The 23,785-nt window shown below is 37.7% G+C and overlaps 1 protein-coding gene across 23 annotated transcripts in view; it reads left to right on the top strand.

Annotated features, from left to right (window-relative positions):
- The window catches only part of adgrb2 (adhesion G protein-coupled receptor B2), a 328,746-nt gene extending 314,412 nt beyond the window's left edge, over positions 1-14,334 (top strand). For 14 of the 23 annotated variants that reach the window (XM_058752678.1, XM_058752677.1, XM_058752675.1 and 11 more), the window contains 2 exons: positions 6,509-6,562; positions 8,909-14,334. In XM_058752678.1, coding sequence (XP_058608661.1) covers positions 6,509-6,562; positions 8,909-9,085 — 231 coding nt within the window. In that variant the 3' untranslated portion in view covers positions 9,086-14,334. Of the gene's footprint in view, positions 1-621; positions 4,195-6,508; positions 6,563-8,908 lie in introns of those variants that run through there. The other 9 variants (XM_058752686.1, XM_058752697.1, XM_058752685.1 and 6 more) reach the window with 7 other exon arrangements.
- The last annotated feature ends 9,451 nt before the right edge of the window (positions 14,335-23,785 follow it).

Genomic DNA, 23,785 nt, shown 5'->3' with positions numbered 1-23,785 from the left:
ACATGGGCCACCCCAGTCAAAAAAGTCTGGATACACCACTACTGATAACTTCAGAGAAGAATTAGATTAGAGGTTCATGTTCTCACATTACAGAGGATCAAATGCGTTGAGTTCCTCTGACAGTATTGATGAGTCTTGATGCTTTTAGCATTCGCCTTTCGATTCCCAATGGGAAAGCAACTGCAGCATAAAATCATTTTGATTCCATTCCACAGGTTTGATTATGATGGCAATGCTGCAATTACAGCAATAATGCTGTGCAGGAGAGTTTGAAAAAATTATTATAATAACACAGTGCCTAAGACAATCAATTATTTGGATTTCTTCTTTAGGTCAGGACCGACGTGACCGTGATTTTCCACTTATTTTTCATAATTCATTCATAAAGAAGTGGTTTTCAAATGCATGATGATAAATTTAATCTTAAAAAACGTAAGTGCACTTTACAGGATCCTGCTGGATTTATTACCATTCCACATTACATAACTTTCCCTAAAACCAGTCTACCTCATGAAACCACATCTACCTCAAAAACTATAACGTCATAACAACAAATCTGTGCTAAAAAAGTGCCATGCTAGTGGTCTTTAAACCCCTCTAACAATCCGGCCGACTTCACAGGTTCCTCCTCCACCTCCACCACGACAATCTGAGCCTTTAACACGGAGAATGAGCTTCGTTTACAAAGAAAGCCAACGTAAGCATGTCACCCAGACCCAGTATTCCCAACCCCGTGTGGTAGGGCCCTAATTTATGAAGGCTCTCATTGGTGCAGTGTAAACCCTCACTTTGTAGAGTCTAAGAGGTGTAGGTGTTTTTTTCTCATTAGATTGTGTTAACTCAGCGTGGAATATTCCCTGCAATGTTGTGATGTTCTGTTGTAAATCACACAGCCTTGCGTTGACATCGTGCTTGTGCTAGTGCTGTTTTAAACCCTTTACATTTTTATTTAAAACCAAACCGCACATATAAACGCTTATAAACCACAAAAACTTTCGGTTAAATTTATCAAAATGTGTTTTAAAGGATCATAAACACTTAAAATTGAATTTGGCCACAAATCTGCATTAAAGAGAGAATAACCCAATTGGTGTACGGTAAGTAAGCACATACTCCTCCAGCAACAAGGTGATACTGATGATATTAGAAGCGCGTTTGGTGTGTGTGTGGGCCGTTAAAGAGATGAGTGCACATTTGGGAAAAATCTAAGCCATTTCTCCCCTCCTGCCTTATTCTAGACTTTCCTTTTATCCCATTGGATCATTCTAACAGCTGGTGAGGAAAGTGAGCTTAGTGGGGTCTCACACATCCAAATGGCCCCTTCCAGACACTGTCCATTTCTTCTAATCGTCTTTCTCTCTCTATTTCCCTCCTACATACGCTGACTTCAATCTCTCGTTTGTACCACGGGTTCGCTTCATCTTCTTCTTTTTTTTCTATGGGGACAGTGGAGGCGCCTTAGTCACTTGCAGTCCGTTAAATTGCTTGTGTTCGCGCGAATGGAGCTTGATGCAGTTTGAAAGGCAGTTAACCTCTAAGTGAAGATGCTGGCTTGGCTGATAGCTGTAGCGGAGGCACCCCATATGGTCCAAAATGGATGAAGGACTGGTACCCTGTGTTCAATCTATTCATGCTAATGGGGATCCTACAAATGAACACAGCGGGGAACTTGAGAGCAGAGGAAGGCAACAGTCTGGCTCTTGAAATATGTATTAGCTGAAAACTTCTGCTCTTACACCCACTGACTGTTTTACGAAAGAGTAAACATCATAAATACATGCATGGAGTTAGCAGTAATGTAAGATTTGAACAATCCCCTAACCTAAAGTATTAAACTACGACACATAACCCATATAATTTATGCTATTGACATGACTGATGCTTTAAATCATGTCCTACATTTCTATGCATTGTTTTTATGAAGGATGATACAGTTTGGTTAAAAAATTGTGAACTTCTTTGAAAGGAGGAGGATTAAGGGTAAAATTTATGATTTTTTTTTTAAGGTAAAAATATAAATTGCCATATAAATCACAGTTTAATTGTAAATGCATTTCATTTCACAATAAATTATTAAAATGAAAAAAAATAGCCACCACATTTGATTTTTTATTTTTTTTTTGGAAAGAGTTACAACCACAGCTTTTTAAAAGGAAATATTTTTAGAGTGCAGAGACAAGAATATACTAAAGTCTTCTGGTAAAATACATTATGGCTAACTCGTCTGTAATCAGGACAACATTGCTGGATTTTTTATTAAAAAAATATTACTGCAGCTAAAATATGTTTAGAGCCTACTTAAATTACATCTAGGTGTTAAAGGCCTTCATCTGCAATTAAAAAGTATAATCCAAAGCACAATTACATTCTTTGACCCATATCAACTAGTACTATTCAAACTGCTTTCTAGTATAAATGGCTCATTAGAACTTTTAAAACCCTATAGCACTGATAATATATAGTATCAGTCGTAGAGTGGTCTCATGAATCTAAAATTGTAATTGTCATGCTTTAAAGGTTACGCTCTGAACATTTATCAGTACTCACACAGTGTGTGTGATTATAAGTACGCATTAGTGTGCATCTGTGAGTGTTTACCTATTCTTAGCGTGTTTGGTTATGCCTCATTGAAACGGTTTCCCTGCAGTTGACTCGAATTATCAGTATCTGAGCCCAACTGTGAAGTTCAGGTGTTTGAAACAGTTTGCTACAGTGAGGACGAGTATGTTTTCACCCTTGTCGATTTTCTCTTGATATAGTTTCCTCATTTACTAGAGCTTCATCCCTCTCAGGTATTAATTGAATAACTGATTTTTTTTTTTTTTTTTTTGCCATCTTGTATTTACCTTTTGTCCACACAAAATTAGCTCCGAAATGATATTTTCTTTACAGAGTATTGTGTTGACCGAACTTGAAGCAGATGCACCATCAAACAGATTAATGAAGGGGCTTAATGCAGGGATGGGACTCTTACACACTCATACACACACAGCAAAATGCTAATTTGCAGTCTGTGCCAATTAAGACGTAATTAGTGAGATATGTCATGTCTGCAGATCTCGCCATGTAGGACTCTCTTCCTGCTGTATTGTAGTGCAGCTCATATCTGGATCATGGCATAGAAGGGATAATATTCATTTTTGTGACAGTTTTGTGTCTATTTTACCCTTTTGTGTTTTTTCTAACATTGAACTGAGTAGAATAGATTACAGACTATTAGCAGAGCTGACATAATGCAGTATAACTCAGCAATGGCTGTCATAGCAGAGAGACCAGATAAGGCTTTTAGCGCATTATCCTTTATACATAATGTATGACTTTATAATGGAGGGAACTTAGAGATCATGTATGCAATGAAGGTGACCGTATATATCAACATTTATTGTGGTTATCCGATTATATTTAATGCTCCAGGAGTTAAGATACACATTCCAAAGAAACAAACAGCCTAATCTGGACATTATCTCATAATTCTGGCCTTTTATTCTGGGTTGGAGACCCCAAAGCTCACAAAATGTATTTTTATGTATAAATGTAGAGGGGAGAATTCACAAAAATTGCACAATGCTGCCTGTGTTGTTACAGCACGTTCACTAAAGGAATTATGCAAATCAGGTATAAAATTGTGCTAATCAAAATTTAACGCAAACATAGCTAAAAAATGCAACACAATTTAGATGACAGTATTGTATCTTTTGAAAGGTGCGGTAGACTACTGCAATCTGGCGTACTTTAACTAGACTATATATATATATATATATATATATATATATATATATACATCCAGATCCAGATGCCTGAACTGGCTTTAAAATGCTAAAATTATATATATAGCCAGTTAAAATGCTCTTCTCTGTCATTTGATTATCTTTTGATGAATTACCACTCCCAAAATGGCAAAACAAAAATTGTTTAGTGAATTCGCCCCAGACACTCATCTCTGACAAAGGCCTTGTCGTTCTATCCTGCTTCTCGTTCTATGTTGCATACCTACATTGTTTTACTCAATCCACTATACATTTTTATCTTTTTGTTATGGATTTTCATTTATTGCTTATTTTGTGTATTGTTGCTTTTTTCATAATGCACTGCTGCCTGTCTTTGTCTTTCCTTGGTTTGAAACTACATGTTTTCTGTCATAGTTTGACTGTAGCCAGGCAGTCAGCAGACCCAAGGGCGACAAACAGAGAAAAGGTAACAGAAAAAAATAAAAAATAAATCTCATCCAGAGAGCCGTGTGTTTGAGCCATTGAGTCACAGAGAGCGTTTCTTTTTGTCCTTTCCACCCTATAGTCTCCATAGAAACTTCTTGACCAGTACAGAACTCCCACAGTGGCTAAACTTGCTTTCCCCCGCTGCCCTGCTGCTGTAGACACTGCTCCTTTCACATTTTTCCTTTGCTTCATTGTGCAACAGCTGACTTCTTCTCTGACCTGTGTGTTCTCATTTGTGTAGTGGACACAGACTGTAGGTTGTGGTCACTGCTGAGTTGTTGTACCTTCCTTGCTGTCTGCGCACACCTATTACTAGTTCTCAAATCCAAAGAGTGTCTTTATGTAGAAGAGGTTGATACAGTTGTTTAACTCCGTAAAAACATAAATTGGTGAATCTTTCTTGGGTAAAAAAATGGAGTGATTTGAATAATACTTTCATTTCTCCATACCTTATTAGTGGTCTAGGGTCATGCAGACTGTATGTGTTCTTGCTGATGTCATTCCTGTCCAACACTACTTTCAGAAAAGAGAGGAAGGGAAGGGAGGGAGTGACATCCATTGTTAAAATCTATAAGAATCCTCTATAGGGACTAGCTACAAAATGAGTAAAGACAGAATAGCTCTTTTCAAAAAAGGAGTGAGCTGCCTACCAAGACAGCATTTTAAGGGCTTATAGGTGCACTCCTGATGTGAAAGCTAAATCAAATGGTAGTCAGCTACATTATCCTGCCTCCCAATATTTCTCATTTTGGATAATTTGTGAGGCAGCATGATACATGTCCTTTGTGAAGCAAGGAATCAATCTCATAATTGTAAGCACAGTAAAATGTATCTTATGGCTGAAATGCACGACTTTCAGAGTCTGAACCGATTTTAAAACAGTAGTCGTCTTAAACTTTGTAAAAGTTTAATCTGGAGTATATGCCCATCATATGGTACAAGATTTTTTTTTTTTAAATCAGCTCTACCCAAATCTGCAGAGTCGCTCTGACTCCATACTGAAATTTGGGGCAAATATCTTGGCAAAAGTCGTGTTGTATATTCCAGCCTTAAAATGGCGGACAAAGATGAGAGAATACAGATTAGCCATATATTTCATTCAGTACTAAACAATATTGATCAGAAATCGTTCAGTCTAGTTCAAATTAGGTATTTACTGTAGTAGCTTAGCAACATGATAAAAATGTATCCAAAATAGCAGGTGCAATCAAGAAAAATTTAATTCATTACTAAAAACTATTGGCCAAAAAAACAAAAAAGTAGTTCCATCAAATTTTAGCTATTTTATTTTAACTATTTAGCTTTTTTGTTGTTAGCATAGCAGCATGTTAAAAAATGTATACAAAATAATGGATGAGATTAAGAAATATTTAGTTTATAAATACAGGGCACTGACTAAACATAGTTGGATCTTCAAATTAGCTATTCTATTCAACTGTTATCTTAGCAACATGTTAAAATACCAAAATGTATCCAAAATTGCAGATGGAGTCAACTAAAAATACAGAAAAAATTCAATACGGAAAAGTATTAACCAAAAAAATAGTCCAATCTGGTTTAAATTAGCTATTTTATTGTGGTGTTAGCTTAGCAACATGTTAAAATGCTAAATAAAAATGTATCTAAAATTGCGGATGGAGTCAAAAGAAAAAATAAATAAATAAATATACTTAAATCCATACTGAAATGTTCAATCTATTTCAGATTAACTATTTTAGCAACATGCTATTTCTTAGCAACACACTGCTAAGACACTGCATATAGAGTTATATTGTATACAGCAGTTCAAAGATCATTAATAAGTTTCTCTTTCAGTTAGTATGCTGCCTTTGATGGTAGGCAGCAGGTTTTAAAACAGAGTTTATGTCTCCATGTCCATTTTTCCTCCAAATCATCACAAAATTGTCTTCTCTTTAGCATGCAGTGCTAAGTTTCCTGTTCTTTTACTGCAATGTTTCAATACAGACATGCTCGACGTGGTTCATATATGCTGAAGTTAGCAGTCGCCTCTCTTGAGCATAGTGCTGTAGCCGTTTAAGTTGTGTCTGTCTGTCTTTGTGCGAAAGAAATATGGAGGAAGGGAGTGCGCTTGCCTCCAAAATTGAATCCATAGACTCCTCCATCAAGGTAACAAAAATTCAAACAAACATCGCTTCCCCCCAGACATATTCAGTGACTGTGATCCCCCTCCTTTCTCTCTTTCTCTCACTCGCTCTGCCTGTCTCTCTCTCTCTCTCTCTCTGTCTCTCTTCCTTTATTTTTCTTTCCTCCCATCCTCATTTTTATTGCAACAGAGGGAAAAGCGATGGAGCATTTCGTCTGCCGGAGGTGAAAAGAATTCTTCGAGTGTAAGTAGAAAAGGCCTGACAAGGAGAGATGGAGAAAGCTAGAGGAAGTGAAGGAGGGTTGTTGGGAGCAAGAAGAGGAAGAGAGATGGAGGGGAAAGGAAATACGCAAGAGCAGCACAATCGCGTTAGCATTCTCTTAGGAATAAAGTCGGGCTCCTCTTCGGCATTAACAACACTTCTGCTCGACAAAATGTTCCTTCTTCAGCGTTTAGCATGCAAATTGGCTGCCAGATTATGCTTTTTGTATCCATTTTGCCAACTGTCAGCCTGTTACATTGGGTGAATTATAATCAGGCTGCTATCGCCCCCTTGTGGACGGAAACTTGCTTACATAAGCCTAAAAACTCAGATTTATTTATTTATTTAGGTTGTGAATGAGAGCCAAAAGAAAAGATGTCCAGTTTTCTCTCTACTCGAAATATTGTCGTAATGTGCATGTGTTTAGTGTGTATATGTGTGTCTGTGTGTGTATTCATATTTCCATTTCCATGGTAACCGGCAAACCCACCCACACAGCTCAAGTATAAGTCTTCCTCTTTACAAATACTCACGAACAAGAGGAAGGCAGAGAAACTTATTCTCAGACGAGTCATTTACGTGGTGTTTTCCAATCTCCCCGATCTGTCACACATGCAATCAGCGGGCGTTTGAGCTGAGGGGGAGCCGACAGCAACCCTGTAATTGATCGCCTCAAACGTTTCGAAATATGCAGGGTCATACATCTCATTTTCGGGGAAGCTGGGAATAGATTTGATAGGAGGGGAACTGCAAGATAAATTTGTGAGGTCTCAACAGAGTCCCCTTCGAGTGGCCTGGCTGAGCAATTTTTTTATATTCCTACAATCCCAACCCCATATTGCCCCAGTCTCTGTGTGATTAGATTAATCTGTCCCTACTGTATAATGTAATTTACCTACCATTAAGAGGCCGTATAGCTGTAGGATACACCATTAGCCTCAATGGGATGGAGAGTGTATGTGTTCTGGCCATCTGAAGTAATGAACACCTGGAATAGCCGGGCATAAAGCACAGCACAGACCACCACTAATGCCGATGAGCGAGTCGCTCCATATGTTGTATAGACAAGTCGTAATGTAGCAAGACTATAAGGCCATTTAAGTCTTTATGCTGCTGTTGAAACGTGCATTCAGGCACATTAAATGCGAATTACAAATGCCCGAGCACATTTTCATTAGTTATGTTCCAGATGAGATAAAAAGTTGTTTTTCAGTCTTATGATGCTCTTTGCATGTCTAAAAATGACCATGGTAGTGATGGTTTCTGCCAGAATACCGTAGATAAGAGTGATGTTGTTGAAATTGACTAAAACAGTAATATTGTGAAATATTATTACAATTTACAACTTTTTGTATTTTAATATATTCCTTTGATGGTAAAGATGGATTTTCAGCAGTCTTCAGTGTCACACGATCCTTATAATCATTCTAAGATTCTGCTCATGAAATATTTGTTAATATTACCAATGTTGAAAACAGTTGAGCTGTTTTATTTATTTATTTTTTTAAGGATTTTTTGATAAATAGAAAGTTCAAAGGAACAGCATTTATTTAATATTAAATATAATATTAATAAAATAAATAATATATTTTGAACCCCTCGCTTTTGAACAACTTATGGTTAGCCACCACCACTGTAATAAAAATAAATATATTTTTAAAAATATAATCAAATGATAACTGTACATATTTGGGTCCTGGGAACAAAGTTTTAGAAATTAGGCTTACTATCCCTACTGAAAAAATAAAAATAAAACATCTAAAACTAGCCTAAGCTGGTTTTAGCTGGTTTAAGCTGGAAGTAGCTGGTTTTAGCTGCACTGTAAAAATTCAAAAGTTGAGAAAGTAAACTTAAAAGTTTATGGCAACCAGCTTCAGGAGATTTTTGAGTATTCTCAACTTCTTGTATTCAGTTTATTCAACAAAAAAAGTTGAGAAAACTCAAACATTTCCTACAAAACAAGTTGAGAAAACTCAAACATTTCCTACAAAACAAGTTGAGAAAACTCAAAAATCTCCTAAAGCTGGTTGCCTTAAACTTTTAAGTTTTCTCAACTTTTGACTTTTTACACTGTGGTCTCCCAGCCTGGCCAAGCTGGTTTTAGCTGGTTGTTCCAGCTAAGACCAGCCTGACCAGCTACAAAAAAAGTGGTCAAAACCCCTCTAAAACCGGCCTGCTATGAACAGGCTGGATGTCTAGCTAAAACCAGCCTAACCTGGTTTTTCAGCAGGGACACTTTTGCCAGAGAATGGTCGAGGTTAAAGGAGGTAATCAGCGTTTATGCTCTGGTTTTAATTTGAATTTTCTTCTGTGTATGTGCATATTCAGGACAAGTCCACCACAGATGACCAGCGATCCTGGGACAGCTTTAAGACCATGACCCCTGAGCAGACATGTGGCTCCAGTGAACATAAGGACAGACTGGAGTTACGCAGTAAACCCTGGGACACATCCTCCGCCAACACACCTGACACATCCGAAGGAGACTTCCAGACTGAAGTGTGAAGAGAACACACGCCTACAACAAACTGAGAGACAACTAAACCCTCTTACGTACTCAAGCTGTCAGTGATCTTCAGCAAGACGTGTTCTAAAGGATTCTGTACTCATTTACAGGTGTGAGGACAGACCAGAGATGAAGAGTTCTCTATTCTATATTTTCACACAGAGACATTAAATGAAAGAGTGGGGCCTGGAGAGTATGGTAAAAAATTTTTAACAAACTGTTTCTGAAATGTCTTGATTTTACTCCAGAAAAGATTCTCTTTCTCCTGTTTGATGATTTGGGAATTTAAAAAATAATATTTCTGCACCCTTCTTTTTATAGAGGAACGAAAAAAATCAGTACTGATGATTCGCACACAGTTTAATAACCCCTTAGGGTTTTTTTCCTCCTTTCTGTCTTTTCATTCCTTGGATGATTCAAGTTCCGTTTCCCTTTTTCTTGCTTTGTTTTTCGGGGAAGAGGGAGGGGAAGTTTTGAAAGTATTCATTAATATGTGCCATCCTCTGCTTTTTTTCCCCTCTGCATCAGGTGTACTGTACTTACATGCTTTTTTTTCTATTATTTTATTTAGAATGCTTGGCCATCTTTTTATTTTATTTTATGAATGTTTTTTTGTATACCTAAACTTCAGGTATCATTTTATGGGCGGAAGTAGGTCATACCACTGTGTGATTGTGTTTTAAGTTTTTCAAAATGCTTGACAGAAAAAATTTGTGCTATACAGTATGTGCGATTTATTGTCAAATTTGCATTCGTTCACACCAGGGAAGTATCTTTGCTCCATCTTACACAAAACAACCAAAAGAATCCACATTCCAATCATAGGAAGCTTTGGTGTTCCAGAATGGGCTTATCCGGCAAGAGACGCACTTCCAGCTGAGAACGTTTCCATTTTGAACCAACACAAAGGTGGTGCTAAGTTTCCACATTTCTTCTCCATCTTAATATTGTGCTACATTTCTGCTCTTGCAAAAAGTAGTTCTTTGTGTTGTTTTCATTTGAAAACCAGTGACTCCACCAGTCATCCTGAATTGATTCAGATTTATTTCTGCACTTCGACTGTAGAGTTTGACAGTTGGCTTAATGCTAAGCAGACTGCAGAGGTCATCTTTGCTAACCCGCTTCTCTTTATAACCCGTTCATTAGTTGTGTTGGCTGATGTAACTCCACATGGAGACTTGGAAAGCGAGAACGAGAGGGCGAACGAGGAAGAGAGAGGTGTGGTAATTATCTTGGGGGAATAACGATTTGTCCTGACATTTTCTTACTTGGCGCAAATTTCATCTGCTCAAAGATCCCTGAAGTCAGCATATCATATAGGCACAGATGGCAAGACTAGAGCATGCCATTTCAACCTTTGCAAGTAATCTGCACTAATGGGGAACATGGGCTGCCTCGTCCCCATGAAATATCTCCAAACCACCATAGCAATTAAAACTAGTCTCCCTTCTCATCCGTAGTCAAGAAAAACTGAATATTACTCTCATATTTGGGAAAAGCAATATTGCACAATCAAGAGTGCTGTTCGGCTGATATTCAGTACTGTAGCGTGTTTGTGATATTGCTTTTAGCAGTTCGGTAAACAAGGAGTTTTCTTTCTGACTAAATTTGACCATTGTTGTTCCACTAATGAAATTAATTCCTAAAGAAGGCCAAGATACAAAAACTAGAAAAGTACAAAGCCAGCTGGACTGTATAGCATTCTTGGAACACCGGCCAATCAAATTCGAGGACTGGAACTAAATGTTTATGATATGAAGTTACAAATTTGGAATGGACTTTGTTAAAAGGAAGTGAGGGAATTGTATCCTTATCTTAAAAGATGAGTATGATAAACCACAAAGGTGATTTGACTATTTTAGTTGTAGAGTTTGCAACCATGCAGCTGTACACAAACCCTGCTTCATTTACAGTGCCTGTTTTGTTTGTGTTGCTCTTTTGTCTGATGCAGTCATCGACTGTTTCAACATTTTGTCATTCCACTCTATTTCTGTCTCTGTATGTGAGTGTTGGGTTTTTCATAGATGTTTACAGAGTCCTACTTATGAAGCTGGAGAATTACACTCCAGAATCCCACTAAACTAACTATGTTTTGAACAGATTTATGTATTGCTCTTTAAAAAAGGAAAAAAAAAAAAATCTTGAGAATGGCCTTACAGTCACATAAAATTTATGAGATATGTATTTTGAATATGTGCATTGTGAGGAGGATGATCATCACGTAGGAAAATGAACAGCTGAGTGTGGATGTATTGAAGATTGAATATGTTTGCTTGGACTTCCTGATCTGCAGGATGTTTTCTTCATGGCTTGACATGTTTGAAACTTTTGGATCCTCCCCCTGCCAGCACACACAATCCCATTGGCTAAAGACGATGGCTATCACAGAGAATCCTCCTTGCACCGTTTAAGTTTTTTATACATAAGATTGTACAAAGTAGTCCTCTACTGTTTTCATAGAGTGTCTTTTTATATGAAAATAAATTTTCAAACTGATGAATGCCCTCGTAGGGTTTTTCCTCATTGTGTAGGTTTCCCAATCCCATTGGTAAAACTCAATTAGGAGAGAATGGGGATGGCTGTCACATTTTTTTACTTTGTAATCCACTGTTGTTTGCACTATTAATCTTAAACTTTGATATACATTTTCCACATGTATCTGCTGCAAATTAAAGTTGTTTTGAAATCTACAGCTTATCCCTAAACTGCACGTTGCTATCAAACTTGGCGTGGATTGTAACACTTTTATTTATTTTTTATTTTTGTCAGAATTCATATTATGCCATATTAATGTTGATTTCTCTTCACTCTTAAAAATAAAGGTTATTCATTGGCATCTGTGGTTCAATGAAGAACCTTTAACATTCCTAGAACCTTTCCATTACACAAAAGCTTTTCTACAGTGGACAAAGGTTCTTCTAATTAATCAAATATTTTTCTCACTATAGACAATAATGGTTCTGTTAGGAACTGTTCACTAAAAGATTCTTTGGAGAACCAAATCACTGCAATAAGTCACAATACCCTAGTGAAAAATAATGTATTTGAAATACATATGTTTCATGCTAAGTATATTACAAATACATGTACATATTCATGTACTTAAATACCCTGAAATTGTATTTTTGGTCTACTAAACTGGTTTACTTAAAAGTCTGCTAAACTGGAACAAATAATGTTGTACTTAATGCACTTTAATTGTGTGGAAGTAGTGCTGAAGTCCAACTAAAGATATACTGAAGTATATTTGTTTGTGCTAATGTGGAACTATTGCAAGTATACAGTACTTCTGGTACACTTTAAATATCTTGCATTTAAAGACTGATATTAAAAGATCATAAAATCCTCATTAAACACATTTTAGGCTTAATATTAAGAAATGTGCATTGTGCACAAGTATACTCCAAATATAGTTTGATTAAAATTTTTATACGTCTTGAGCAATATGTCAGTAATAGATTTGAACTGTATTCTTAGTATGAAATAAATGTATTTTTAAAATAATATTTTTTTACTAGGGTAGGAACCTTTATTTTGAAGAGTGTGTCTGAAAAATGGTGTTGTTTGTCCTCTAAATCATTTTTTATTTTTACAGAGTCTTGAAACTTCTATTGTCACCTCAGGAGGATGTTGTTCAGGATTGATTGGTTGTACCAAGATTTCTGTGTTAATGAAGGTCTGTATAATTAGAAGGCTCTTTTCTTTGATACTAAATATGCAGGTGTCTACTGTGTGCTCTGTATACCCACAGGTACGACACCCAACAGACTTGTCTCATTATTAAAATTCATACTGGTTTTAATCATAAGTTATTGTGAAAGGAGGCTGTAATCATAAAGCTTGATGCTGTGGTTTTGCAATCAGTTTATTAGACTGAAAAGAACTTTAAGAAAAGAAACAATCAAAGCTTTGGCGATACTGCCAGAATAAATCTTCCTTGGGGTCGCCACGATTTAGCCCAGTGATCAGAGCTCTGTTCCAGAACAATGGCAATTAGCCAGCGGTCCATTTCAAACGGTCTGCCTCCTGATAAGTGCTCATCAGACCATTTTGATGCTTGTCATCAGACCATATTTGTCCCTGATTGTTTCTGGAAGAAGAGAATGACTGTGAATTCTCTGTTGTGCACAAATGTAAATATTCAGAGGCCCCTTGGAAAGCACAAAGATTGCCGGCTTGATCCCCTCATCTCTACAGTTGAACTGCAAGAGCTTGTGCATCGTTTCTGCACTGAGGGCCGCTTTGGCCGATTGCCTCATCGTAAACGCAATTGGCTTACTGTCCAATGGGCAGCCACTTGAAGCACATCAAGCCTCTGTGCTATCAATCTGATGTGCTATGCCTACGAGTGATCTAATGCAATGGCTTTGAACGTGGCCTTCGGGGCCTCTCCACGACTATGTGGGAGTGGGACGAGTGGAAAGGTTGCTCTCTTCAGCAGTGGAAGACTTGTGTTCGCGTAATGAGATGTTCTACCCGGCCTCCCGCACAGCTGCCTGCTAATAGCAGCCATGGCCTCTCCAAATGAAGCTTCGAGAGCAATCTCCTGTTAGCTTGTTATTTCTTAAGGTGTAGTTTTTCACTCGGTGTCAGTTTTTCACATCTAATTTAACTGAAATCAGGCCTTGAGAGCCATTCTTTTTTTTTTTTTTGTTATTTAGGGGTTTGACTTCTATCAAATTGAGGCATTACCTCACCTAGCACTATTTTCTTTAGACAACATCACACTGAGAGGATCATGTTATGTCTTCAGTATGGTTTTTGACTCATAATTTTAAAGTCAGACAGCATACTTTTCTCCATGGCCACCATTCATTTATGAGTACCTTCACAGACAGCATTGATTTTATTTTTTTTCTATTTTTTTTTTTTTCATTTAGCTGTATGCAGAATTGAGTTGGATGTTTTTATCCTTTCTCATCAAAATGAATTTTACATTTACACTACATTTATTTATTTAGCAGATGCTTTTATCCACAGCAACTTATAACTGAAGAGAACAACAAAGGGAATTGTTGGCCCTCATATAAGTTTTTCGGTCGGATAGTGTATAATGAAGGTAGAATACAAATTAAAGTTTGAATTATGTTCTTAGGATAAATTGGCAGAAGTTACAATATGTGTTGGCCCGAACAAATGTTTGGTATTTGTGTATGTTGCCTTTTTTATTAATTGTTCAGTGTTATATTTGTTTAAAAGTCTATAATTAGCTGTTTTATTACAAGTTTTATTATTAAATCCCATCAATACTTGATTCGGACTGGTCTGACTTTGTGTGTGTGTGTGTGTATGTATGTATGTATTTATGTGTGTGTGTGTGTGTAAATAAGTGGGATGATGAACCTTAATAATGGCAGGTTCTATTGTGACATCTAGTCCCGCTATGTATAAATAACATAATGTGCTCCCTACAGGATTGCTTTTCTTTCAGCCCTCAGAAGCAGCATCTCTCCTCTGTATTTTGAAGCAGCTGGGATGCAAGGCATCTCCCAAACATGCAGAAAATGCATGTTTCATGTGCGGAAGGATTTCATCCTGGCATTAACTATGATTTTCCTCTTCTGGATGCCTGAAGGATGGCCCTGGATGAAAGAATATGTTTTCAGGACCGCTCGCCCTCAGGGAGCGGCACGTATTTCACCCAGCAAGAGGAGCACCAGCTCCATCCCGACGGCAAGACAAAAACACATCCATACTAGTATGCTCACGTGCTGTCGACAGGGAAATAGCTTTTTATTATGCAGGCACGAATGTACTCATCAGAGGATAGTAATGGTATGTATGCTCTGCTGGATCCATACATTTCCCTTTGAGCAGGAATTTTAATAGATTTAAGTATTCAAGGGAACTTTCATTGAATCCCCTCACACACTGCTTTGCAATTAACAATCACAATGTTTTCAAAGCATAATCATCGCAGTTGTTTTGTGGTAAAGATATTCAAAGCCTGTAGTTCTCATTGTTCTAGTAGTCTACGTTTTAGAGGTATGTTTTTGAGCAAGACAATGAATGTGCATTTCTTTTCTGCAACAAAAACCATGATTTTTTAATGATGCTGTCTGGATTTCATGTTTGTGACCCAACCATGACTTTAAGAGCCCAAAACAAATTAGCTGTCTTCTTAAATAAGGCCAGGCTTTTTTCTTGTACTCTTCTTACAGAACGTTTTTTATTTTTTTACAGCTCATCTTTCATACAAGAGAGACAAAGTAAAAGCTTTCTGCTTTTTCTAAAAAATGCCCATCTATTTTGTGTGCTACATTTGTAAATGTAAATTACCTCAAGGAAAAAATGTAAGAAAATTGATTTGCCCAAAACAAAAGTACAATAGACTCAGTACTCAGGAGTGTTTTGTCTGAGGAGGCAAGGGAGGCAGTGCCTCAGCTAACAAATTTGGAACAAACAAATGCTTTTTGCAACAACTCAGATCTCTTAAATTAAACAGCACCTCCGTGTCTGTTACCCTTATGTGCTCTGTGATGTTTGCTGAGCATTTGTTGACTAGTGGTCGCAAAGGCGAAAAATACATTACCATTCAAATGACTGGCATCACTGAGATCTGTATTTATTTAAAGAAATTAATACCTTTATTCAGCAAGGATGTATTCAATTGATCATAAGTATTGCTGGGCAACGATTAATCGCATCCAAAATAGAAGTTTTTGTGTACATAATATGTGTGTGTGTACTGTGTATATTTATGTATATATAAATACACACATACATGCATGTATATATTTAAGAAAAATATGTTATGTTTTAATATTAAATATATTTATATATAATATAAATTATATGATTATAAATATAAACATGTACATATTTTCAAAATATATACTGTATGTTTGTGTTTTTATATATACATAATAAATATACACCGCACACATACATATATTATGTACACAAAAACTTTTATTTTGGATGCGATTAATCGTTGCCCAGCACTAAAATAGATCAGATATATTTAAAATACGGTAAATGCTGTTCTTTTCAACTTTCTATTCATCAAAGAATACTGAAAAATATGTATTGTGTTTCCGCAAAAATATTATGCAGCAAGATAACAAGAAATATTTGAACACCAAAGCAGCACATTAGAATGATCTCTGAAAGATATTGTGACACTGAAGACTGGAGTAATGACTGCTGAAAATCCAGCTTTGCCATCGCAGGAATAAATTACATTTTTAAACTAATTAAAACAAACAACAGTTCATTTAACCTGTAATAATGTTTTCACGATATTAGTTTTTACTGTGTTTTTTTATCAAATAAAAGCAGCCTTGGTGAGCATAAGAGTCTTCTTTCACAAAATTATTATTATTATTATTATTATTATTATTATCATTATCATAGGGCCACTTAGCATCCTCATTTAAAAAATCCACCATATTATCTTTGGAAAACATGATCGTGTGTCATTGTGACCATATATATTCACATGCACACACTTCGGCTACTTTGCTTCTGCTCATCATTTTTTCTTGTCTTGAAAGCCTCTTTCTTTCTGTCTCTAATTTTCACTGAACATTGTGTAGGTCTGCCTCCAAGCACTCTCCACTGTTATTTTTGCATAGAGGAGAAGGGCAAATCTCAGAAATATGATGCATAATTCACAGTGACTTTCAGGCAGTCAGACAGGGACTGAGAGCCCGAGGGCTTGGCCCATTCAGAGCTATCTTTGGATGCCAAGCAAGCCACTCCCCTGACTGGAGCTAGTGGTGGCAGAAGAACCAACAGGGCATCCACAAATGTCTAGCGATGGAACCTGAGCAGAGACTTTTGTGTGCGCAAACATGGCTTATGGTTGAACGCAAAGAACTGTTTTCAAGCTTGGCTGCTCGTGAGACACATGATGTGCATCTTTGTCATAATCATGCTATCATTTCCACTGTTGTAACCTTTTGTATCTCCTATGCAGATATATAGCTACCCAAGAGTACCTCAGTAATTGGATCAATTACTCTCTTGCGGCTTCTTCAATTGTGTCCCGCTGTAGAATGTCACGGTATTTCAGACTCATAACGGCACGGTGTCTGTTCTCTCGGCCCTTTTATCACAGTGTCACATCGGTGGTCTCGCTTCTCTAGTGTCATCGTCCTCACTAAACCAGTCCTGTGGAACGTTAATGTTATTCAGAAGGGCAGCCGTGGTTGATGGCACAGTTGATTCTCTCATCAGCAGAAAAAAAAAAAAAAAACAGCAGTGAAGCTTTGCTTTATTAAGCCTAATTTATAAGCACAAATTCAAGCCCTGTGGTTTTGATATATTGAAACACGGCGGCTGGCTTGCGTCCTGCCGAAAGTCAAGGTTAAGCTGCGGAGTGTGAGATCCTAATAAAATGTCTGTAGCTTTGCTTTTCCGCATTCGTGCGGGCTCACGGCAGAAGTTGTTACTGTGACGACACTTTTCCCTGCTTTACCCATGCTGAAAATGAAAACTAATATGGACATGACGAGTCCTGAAACCCTGAAATGGTTTCCAAAGCCATATAATGGAATTCCAAAGCGGATTCTCAAGGCTGTCTGACTTGTTTGATGGAATCTGTCACGTGTCGGTTTCTGTTTGATTCCATTTTATCCTTATTTAGTATAATCCTGTTCTCATTAGTTAATCTTCGTTCATTCTGATCACCTGTTTTAATTTATTTATCATCTCGTTTGCTCCTTTGTTTCCCTATCTTTATAAGCCTTCTGTTTCTTTCTAGTCTTTGTCTTGGATTGATGTTAATTTATTGTAAATCGTGTGTTGATGCTCATTAAAGACTCCTTTCGTTTACTCCTGCGTTGGGCGCTCCCTTCTACAACCACGTAACCGTAACAGAATGTCTATTTTGGAGGAATTATTGTGACAATGAACAGCTGGCCTCGTACGAATTGTAAGTCATAACAGTTAAAGATTGTCTACTTTTATTCATTTAGCAGATGCTCCAAAACAAAAATTAGATTTAGTTGGTTTAGACACTAATTGGTTAGTGGAGACGGAGGAAACTGCTTCTTGAAGTTTTGTAGTAACACGACTGTCTGTATAATGTGTTCGAAAACGTATCACAACCGTACGGAGAAAGAGAAGCGCTGGGGTGGAATCGCCTCAAATTTGAACGTACCGGGTGAGTGCAGAAAGCTGCTAGCACACTAGTTAACATACGTAAACATCACTGAAATATCAATGACGATCTGCTGCGTAAGATCACATGAGGCGCTCCCTCTGGCATGATAATCTTAATAATATCTTGTAGCGTGTGATGCGCCATGATTTTCAAATCTTGTAGTGTGTGCATGTTTAAGATTTGAGGGAAGATAATCTGCAAAGATTCTCCTTATGTGTGTGCTGCAACCAGATTTCATAATCGGTTAGGATTTTAAATCTCCTGTAGTTTGAGCCCAGCTTGAGGGACCCATCCACCTGCTTTAATGTATATGGACTCACAGAAATGAATTGTTTTGCTACAAATCTCTGTGTTCCATATAAGAAAGAATACAAATGTCATATACATTTGGGAAGCACAAGGGTAAGTAAGTGATGAGAGTTGTTTTTTTTGGGGGGTGTATTTGTTTGTCTGTTTGTTTGTACTGCAAACCTGAGAAATGGAGCTGTTTTCAGCCATTATGTGTCACTTTTATCAGTTGAGATTAGACAAGCTCCAATCATTCACATTTTTAAAAATAAGACGAAGACAAATATTTTAAGTAATATTTGAGGGTGGGAAAAAGTTTCTTAAGCAGTGTGTTTTCAATGTTCGGTTCAATGGATTCAATGTGGATGGTGTAATTTAAGTTAGTACTTTAAGAGCCTCTCTGCCTGGCACTGTTTGAACATGATGATGAGAACAAAGGCTAACAAGATTTATGGTTAACAAAAAGCTTTAGCTTAGACATGAGCATCACAGGTTATCCTATAAATCAGATTTGTAAAAAAAAAAAAAAAAAAGGCATGTGCTTAAAGGGCTCATATAATGCTATATCCACTTTTACAAGTTGATTGTACTGAAATGTGTGTTGGCAGTACCTGTACACAACCATCCTATAATGATAAAAATCCATCCAGTGTTTTTTTTTTTTTTTTTTAATCTCCTAATATGTTTTCCCCTGTCTCAAATCGAGCTGTTCGTCCTGTGACGTCACAAGATCGGAGGCCCCTCCCACGATTGTTGATTGACAGGAGCGTTTCAACACAGACTGCACTGGTGTCTTACCTCAGACCCGCCCTGAGTGAGCTGTCATCAGTTGTTTCACCGCCGGAGCAGATGTAGACAAGAATGACTCCTAAGCGATTGAGGTGTTTTGTTGCTGGATGTAATAATGAACATAGCAGTAGTCATTTACTCCCGTCATCTGAGCGGCTGAAGAGGATTAGGTTTTGTTCTGAAGGGAATGCGCCCTCCATCTACCTAAATGCGTCTTTCGCGCGAATAATTTGTGATCCAGCTTCACCTCCAGAAGTGAGTACAAGGTTTTTTAAATGAATCTTTGCAAATGGCCTTTCCTAATAATGTGCTAATTAGCAAGTTTCACGATGGATGGGGCTAAAGTTAACAGTCCCTCAGAGAGCAGCTCGGAAGAGAGGGAGGAGTCAGCAGAGCTCATTAACATTTAAAGGAGAATGACACAATACTGCTTGCTCTGACAAGAGCTGTTTTTGACAGGGTGAAAAAGGTGTTTTTTACACTACCAATGAGAAATTTTAACCAAACTATGTTACAGAGTTTTCATTTAGACCCTAAAGAATAATATCAACTTGTGGAAAATGGGCATTATATGACCCCTTTAAATACATACAGGCCATATACGGTACTTTTTGACCTTGTGTGAAGCATATGGCCTGCAGTAAAGGTATGTCACCACTGTGTGAAGACCAGCAACAACATGCACTCAACAAAAAGTACTCTGTATATTTGCATATTAAATTTGAATCAGAACAGTAAGCTAATGGTCACCCATGAATCTGCTAGATTTAGAAAGTATTTGGTTTGTATAGTCTTTATTTCATGCATGCAGTGTCAGGTTAGGCTTTAAGGACAAGTCATAGGTGATTATATGTGAACACCACTCTCATGTACATCATTTTTAAACCCGAGTCCATTTTTAAACCAGGAAAAGTGCAGTTGTGTAAACTATGTATGTTCCTTCGAGAAATCCATTAGTGATCCTCTTCCTGCACATAATTTCACTCTGTAACTCAGTCTTGAAAATGGCAGGATGACAGTTATTGACATTTGGTTGTGTGTAATTATGATGATCACCAGGCTTCTTCATATGCGTGCTTTCATAAAAACTTTCTTAGAAGTCAGCAATGTAGTGATCAAGTGTGCTGTAAAGCTGTAGTAGATTCTCATTCACAGGAGGCTAACAATGAATACTCTTGTAAAGTGAATGCCTCAGGCTATAACCATTTCCTTCACCTAAAATGATGCCATTTAAAGGGCCCTTTGAGTGCAACTTCAAATTTTTCATGCTTCAGAAGACTGTGATATTAACATTGCTCAAAAGTAACCACTGCAAAAATAAATAAAAAAAAGCTAAAGATAGCAGAAAGGCGAGTGCAGGTTAGGAAAAATTTAGCTGCAACCTGCACATCTCCCCTTTAGTATATTACAAGTATTCTGAATTAAATTAAATTCAGTATTAATGTGAAACTATCATCTAAGGATAGAAGGTGACATTGCCCGGGCTGTCTTAACCTTCCCCTTTAGCTTTTCTTCCTCCTTTAGTCGTTCTTTCTCTTTTCATATGCCTCTTGGTGCAGACACTAGTAAGGATGGTGTGATAAACCCTTTGGCTGTCCTTTCCATCTTTAACACCCTGTCTCCCCTCTCTCTCTCTCACTATCTCCCAACTGGCTCTGTCTCTAAGATCGAATGTCTGCTGTAACAACACTCTGAAATTTACACCACTCTGAAGTCCTCTCCTGCATTTTTAAATATTGTAAATACTGCATTCAGGAATAACAGCAAATGTACATGTTTTATACTTATCTTATTTATTTGTTTGTTTATCCATTCAGTTATTCATTCTCCTAATTTTTAAATATTGTATAAAGAGCAACAATTATGCAAAATCCACTTTTACATGTTCTTTGAACATAAATGTGTTTTTTTTTTTTAATCCCCATAAAGCAGTGTCTCAGAAAAATCTGTAAAATGTGATGTCACACTTTACAGGCCCCGCCCATAACTGTTGATGGACACTTTTCTTTTGACTGAGATGTTCTGTTTTTATTTTATTGTCTGGGTCATATTAAAAGTGTAGACAGCATATACCGTATATTACGCTGCTGTCACTTAATACACAGATCTAATATAATCATGTGATTTCTTTCCCAGCTGTTTACCTTCACAGACATAACTGACTGTGTTTTTTGTAACTTAGGTGTATTAACATAAACTGTCATGGAGTTTATGGACAGTTTAAGCACAATAAGACATGAAAGAGAACATGGACATGATAATCAAAACCAAACAGGTATTTTGTTTTGGCAGAATATCTGAGGTAGGAGCTGTAAAAGCACAACCCTGTTCTGGTAAAGGTGGCGGGAAGCAGCAACTAATTTGCATTTAAAGATACATGCACATTTATGCTTCCACTCAAAATCTTTTGATATAATAAATGATCATTCATCTCCTCCGCGTCACCGTACCGCCATTTTGGAGAATATCCACTGGACGCAAACTGCGTATGCTGTTCTGTGTCAGCTGCGTCACACGGATACGCTATTTTCTTGATTTGAACGAAAACAGCGTATCCGTGTGGTGCGGCTGACATAGAACAGTTTGCGTTCAGTGGATACTGAAAGATAACCTACGATAATTTTCTGAGAGTGTCAGAAATTCTGCATGATCATTGCACAGTGTGGTTGCTGCTACAACCCACATTTACTGACCAGCCAATAAAAATGTGACATGAAATCAACGAGACATGACACTAAAACATAAAACTGCTTACCTCAAGCTCGTATCACTTCCTTTTCACTGCTTCCACTTTTTTTTAGCACACATAAAAACCACAACTGCTGAAGTGTGATTCTTTTTGTTTACCACTACCGCATGCTGATGACGTTTTATTATTCTATAGTAACGTGCGTTGTAGCATACGAGTCAATTAGGTGTGATCATCTGCAGCATGTCTTGGGCTTTACTTTCGCAACTGGCAAAGTTTCACAACAAAACAAAGTTTTTGGTATTGTATTGAAATGTGTTTGTGTATGTTTATGTGAGATGGCCAGTTGAAACCATAGGTGGGTGTATGTGTGGTCACAAAATAGATTTAGGTACAATATGGAGAGAGGGTGTTAAGCTAATGAACAGATTATAGCGTAACTTTCTCCACCTTTCAGAAAACTCTTCTTGACTTTGACAGATACCGTAGGCTGAATATTATGACATTTTTCGCCTGTAACGGCCATTGAACTTGAAATGTCAGACTACCCCCCTCCGCTCCCCTCCCTGTCCATCTTCAATGCTTTCTCTATGAGAGAATAAATAACCATACGGTCAGTATCATATCACACAGCTCCCCCAATGGGCCACTGCCTTCAACTCATTTCTCAAGAAATGTTGATTGCGGCACAATCACACCTGCATACTGATCAATGAGCCAAGAGGTCAAGGTCTACTGAAGGGATTTTAACTTAAAACACATAACTTATTTGAAAAAGAAAAGGCTATTTTATTTAGTTATCCACCCTGAGAGGAAGGAGGGACATTTTGACCTTTTATAAATGATGACAAATGGCTTGCTTAGGATCATTTATTGGCACAGTTCTCCTCTGCTGACGGAGCTGCAATCCCAGCTGTGGATCAATTAACCTTTGCCTCACCATTAGCTTCGGATTGAAGTCCATAGTTATAAGGTGAGGGTTGTGTTTTGTCCTGCATTGGTCATGAAGCAGACAGATCGGCCCATGTCACCTTTTCCCAGAAGAGGCCGGGAAATGACCAATGAACTAGAGTGCGTCTCAGATCAGTTCAGGGTCAGTGGCCTGTCTATGGCGAATCTCATCAAAACTACTCGCGACTCAAAGAGCAGTCTGGGCGGCCGAACAGGAGAAGGACAGATTGGCCTATTAGAGAGAAAGAGAAAAGAGTGAGAGAGAGAGTGAATGTATGAGTTGATGAAAAAGTATGTGTGAAGAGGAAATGTGGCAGGTTGAAGATGGTCCTATTATCCTTAAAGAGCCCAGGAGAGATCCGTTTCCCACACTCTCGGCAGTCACACACTATATAAAACATGCTTAAAACTCCCATACGCACCTCATCTTTCCTTTTATCACTCTCCGTCGCAGGTTCTTTGTTCCTCTCTTCTGCTCTTTGGTTCGTGTCATTTTTAGGAACGATGTACATGGCTGTAAATGAGGCAGATCCCATGTGACAGGCTGGGAGAACGGTTAACGCTTTTTCTTTGTCTCTTGCCCGTGGGCTATACAGGAAGTGCTGTCCAGGACCACAGGGAGTCTCCATGCGCGCTTCCATTAACCCTTCGCCATTCCTGTTTCCTCGTTGCTCTCTTGCTTGCATGGTGTGCCGACATGAGATTTACATCACAAGGCCCCTTGTCAACTATTTGAACAGCATTTAAACACTGTTTCAAGAGTTAGTGAGCTGCCTCTCTACTTGCTGTCTATATATCAAGATTCATGTCATCTAGGATACTGCCTAAGTGATTGATTTGAAAAACTCTACAGAGGCAGCAAATCCATGCAGA

The sequence above is a fragment of the Onychostoma macrolepis genome, chromosome 19 (genome assembly GCF_012432095.1).
Source record: "Onychostoma macrolepis isolate SWU-2019 chromosome 19, ASM1243209v1, whole genome shotgun sequence".
Lineage (NCBI taxonomy): Eukaryota > Metazoa > Chordata > Actinopteri > Cypriniformes > Cyprinidae > Onychostoma > Onychostoma macrolepis.
This window is presented reverse-complemented; position numbering and strand designations above follow the sequence as displayed.